The sequence below is a fragment of the Chenopodium album genome, chromosome 8, assembly GCF_948465745.1.
Source record: "Chenopodium album chromosome 8, dcCheAlbu1.1, whole genome shotgun sequence".
Classification (NCBI taxonomy): Eukaryota; Viridiplantae; Streptophyta; class Magnoliopsida; order Caryophyllales; family Amaranthaceae; genus Chenopodium; species Chenopodium album.
The window spans coordinates 23,865,279-23,869,829 of record NC_137841.1 but is presented as its reverse complement, the minus strand read 5'-3'; the positions used below and the strand labels follow the sequence as shown (position 1 = coordinate 23,869,829).

The 4,551-nt window shown below is 38.9% G+C and overlaps 1 protein-coding gene across 1 annotated transcript; it reads left to right on the top strand.

Moving 5' to 3' along the window:
* The first annotated feature begins 3,755 nt into the window (after positions 1-3,755).
* On the top strand, positions 3,756-4,139 carry LOC145642839 (uncharacterized). The gene has a single exon (XM_081694005.1). The coding sequence runs from the start codon at positions 3,756-3,758 to the stop codon at positions 4,137-4,139; it is 384 nt and encodes a 127-aa protein (XP_081550131.1).
* The last annotated feature ends 412 nt before the right edge of the window (positions 4,140-4,551 follow it).

The window sequence follows — 4,551 nt, the reverse complement described above, 5'->3', positions numbered from 1 at the left end:
CATCGAGAGTATGAGTACTACACCAAGGAGAAGGATGTTAAGATGGGGAAAGTCCAGGAGACCAATAACCCACCGACCTAAACAACCCCAGACCAATGGATCAGCTCAAAGGAATGGAACCAGTAGCGGTGCAGGAGGGGCCTCTAAGGGTCGTGTGTTCGTGATGAATCGTCGTGAGGCTGAGGCTTCTAATGATGTGGTAATTGACAATTTTTTTGTTTGTTTTTTGAATGCTAGAGTCATGTTTGATTCGGGTGTGTCTCATTCTTTTGTTTCAAAATCTCTAGTCCAGAGATTAAAGTTAGAGATTCATTGTTAGTGTCTCTAGATGTTTCTATTCCAGCTGGGGAAGTGAGGAATTATTCTAAGTCACATAAAGGGGTACCTATCACCATAGCTGGAGTAGAATTTCCTTCAGATTTGATTGAGTTTGATTTGCAAGACTTAGATGTGATTTTAGGAATGGACTGGCTAGGAAAGTATAAGGATCACATAGATTGTGCTGCTCAGAAAGTGAAATTGTTGGGTCCGGGTAATGTGACAGTGACTTATAGGAAGGAAGGGAAGAGTTCAGGGATCAAAATCATTTCTGCCTTGCAATTTCGGAATTGTGTCAGGAAGAGTTATCCTATATACATGTGTAGTGTTCAGGAAGTGGGAAGGGAGGATGAGATTAAAGAGAGTATTCTAATAGTTAAGGAATTTCCAGATGTGTTTCCTAATGAGATACCAAGTATGCCACTAGTAAGGGATGTTGAGTTAACCATAGAATTGCTACTAGGGACTGGACCTATCTTGAAGGCTCCATATAGGATTAGGGGTGAGCATGGGACGGGTTCCAGTACTGTTAGTACTAATGGTTCGGGTACCCGATAACCAAAAATCACTAAAACTGATACCCATAACCGGAACTGATAAGTTCGGGTACCCGAATTTTCGGATCGGTTATCGGGTACCCAATAAGATATCCAATAATGATACTAAACTTAATTATGTAGTTATTATGATATAATTTACAACTAATTAAAAACAATACCATATGTTCTTGACCAAATTATTAATATTATTACTAATCATTGATATTATAAAGTGATTATGAAGTAAAGTAAAAAGTTTAGATTTATATTAATAGATTTAAGTAGGGAAAAAAAAGGAAAAAAAAATGTTTATCTGATCGGATCGGGTAATCGTTAATTTTAAAATGATACCCATAACCATACCCGATTAAAAATTATCGGAATGGATACCCGAACTGTTATGGTTATCGGATCGGGTACCCTAATTTTTGAAACGGTTACGGATCATTTTTTCAGGTTTTCGGGTTTTCGGTTTTTCAGGTAGTTTTGCTCAGCCCTATATAGGATGGCTCCAGCTTAGATGAAGGAATTGAAAACATAGTTAGATGACTTGTTGGATAAAGGATATATTCGACCTAGTTCTTCTCCATGGGGTGCTCCAGTGTTGTTTGTGAAAAAGAAGGATGGAAGTCTGAGGTTGTGCATAGACTATCGGGAGTTAAATAATGTGACAGTCAAGAATAAGTATCCTTTGCCTAGAATTGATGATTTGTTTGATCAGTTGAAAGGGGCTGGAATATTTTCCAAGATAGATTTGAGGTCAGGGTACCATCTGTTGAGAATTGCAGAGCTGGACATTCCCAAGAGTGATTTCAGGACGCATTATGGCCATTATGAGTTCACAGTTATGCCATTTGGGTTAACTAATGCACCTGTAGTTTTCGTGGATTTGGTTAACTGAATCTTTAGGCCATATTTGGATAAGTTTGTGGTGGTTTTCATTGATGATATTTTGATCTACTCCAAGAATAGGGAGGAGCATGAAGATCATTTGAGGAAAGTATTGTTGATCTTGAGAGGGCACCAGTTGTATGCTAAACTGTCGAAGTGTGAGTTTTGGTTAGAAAAGATAGCCTTTTTTGGTCATGTGATTTCTAAGGAAGGAGTTTCAGTAGATCCCTTGAAGATCAATGCAGTGAGCGAATGGCCAACACCCAAGAATGTGTCAAATGTTCGAAGTTTCTTGGGATTGGCAGGCTATTATCGAAGAATTGTGAAGGATTTTTCGAGGATTGCAAGGCCCATGACGAATTTAATGAAGAAGGAATGTAAGTTTGTTTGGACTTAGGAGTGTGAACAAGTGTTCCAAACCTTGAAATATAAGTTAACCTCGGCACTAGTGTTGGCTTTGCTTGATCAAAGTGGGCAATATGAGGTGTATAGTGATGCATCGAAGTTTGGATTGGGTTGTGTTTAAGGCAAAATCGGAGGTTCATTGCATATGCTTCGAGACAGTTGAAACTATATGAGGTGAACTATCCAATCCATGACCTTGAGTTAGCTGTGATTGTGTTTGCTTTAAAAATTTGGAGACATTATCTATATGGTGCAACTTGTAAAATGTTCACAGATCATCAGAGTATAGAGTACATTTACACTCAGCAGTATTTGAACTCGAGACAGAGACGATGGTTGGAATTTATGAAAGATTATAGTTTGAATATCCAATATCACGAGGGGAAAGCTAATGTGGTAGCTGATGCTTTAAGTAGGAAGACCAGCCATTTGATGAATATGATGATTTTACCAGACCAGCTGTGTGTGGAATTTCAGAAGATGAATTTAGAAGTGATCGAGCACGGAGAGGTCAGTAAGATGTTGAATGCCTTGACATTGAAACCTTCTATTTTTGATGAGATTAGAGAAAGTCAGTTGGGAGACTCGGAGTTGAAGGCAATAAAAGAGAAGATTGAGAAAGGGCAGGTTTTAGACTTTATTATTGTAGATGAGGGAAGTATTCGCTTTAAAGGGAGATGGTGTGTTCCACAACATCGTGGGGACATCAAGCAGAGACTGATGGAGGAAACCCATAGCTCTCCTTATTTAATGCATCTTGGAGGGGATAAGTTGTATAAGGATATGGAGAAGGTCTTTTGGTGGCGAAACATGAAGAGAGAAGTAGCAGAGTTTGTGGCAAAACGCTTAACATGCCAGAAAGTGAAGATAGAGCATCGAATGCCACAAGGAATGGTTCAATCATTGGAAGTACCAAAGTGGAAGTAGGATTCGATCACCATGGATTTTGTGGGGGCATTACCAAGGACTAGGGTAGGGAATGACACGATTTGGGTCATTGTGGAACGATTAACTAAGTCTGAAACCTTTATACCTATGAAAAATACTTGGTATATGGATCAGTTAGAAAGGGCATATGTGAAGTTTGTGGTGAAGTATCATGTAGTGCCTACAGATTTCATTTCAGATTGTGATTCGAGGTTCCTGTCTAAATTCTGAAAAGTTTACAAAAGGCCATGGGAACTAAGCTATTGATGAGTACAACTTTTCACCCTGCAACTGATGGTTAGACTAAAAGGACCATCTAGATCTTGGAGGACATGTTGAGAGCATGTGTATTGGAGTATCAAGGTTCATGGGAAGACCACTTAGACTTGATTGAGTTTTCGAATAATAATATTCATCATGCAAGCATTGGAATGGCCCCGTTTGAAGCCTTGTATGGAAGGAAATGCAGGAGCCCAGTTTGTTAGAGTGACATTAGTGAATCTATTGTACTTGGGCCTGAAATAATCGAGGAAACTATTAAGCAAGTGAAGTTGATCCAGGAGAAAATTAAAGCAGCCCAAGATAGACAAAAAGCTATACTGATGAGAAGCGCAGGGATGTAGAATTCCAAGTGGGAGAGTAGGTGTTTCTAAAGATATCTCCTATGAAGGGGTGATGAGATTTGGAAAAAGAGGAAAGCTGAGCCCAAAGCACATTGGGCCATATGAGATTCTTCAGAAAGTTGGGAAAGTAGCATGTATGTTGGACTTACCCAACGAGTTGGAAAGGGTGCATAATGTTTTTCATGTGAGCCAGATTGGAAAGTATGTTCCTGATGTTGCACATGTGCTAGAACCAGAGACAATTGAGCTAGATGAGAGTTTGACACATGAAGAAAGACCGGTGAGAATTTTAGATAGTAAAGTCAGAAGCACCAGAAATAAGGATGTGAAGATTATCAAGGTTCTATGGTCGAACCATAAGGTTGAGGAAGCAACTTGGGAGGCTGAGGCAGAAATGCGTAAAAAGTACCCTAAACTTTTCATGGTGAGTGGTTAAGTTACGGGGACGTAACTTCCTTTTAAGGGGGGTAGAATGCAATAGAGTTTCGCGCTTTCCTTTTTATGCCTTTATTAAGTGAGTCTTTTGAGTAAAGTCTTTAGGTTGTGCATGAACTTACTAAATTTTAACCAATTTAAGATAATTTGGAGTATTAATTCGAGTTATTAAATAATTTTAAGTTTTGGGACGAAACTTCTTTTAAGGGGGGTAGACTATTGTAGACACCCATTTGTATCTCCCCAAAACCAAACCCGGTGATGAGTACCTTTTGTGTCGAATCATAATCGAATGAAGTGAAAGTGTGGAAAGTCTAGTGTTGCGGATAATTTTTAATTCTTTTCTTTCTCTCTGTTTTTGAAAGCCTATTTAAAAAAAACAGCCAATACAGTTTGGTTTGGTCCATGGCAAG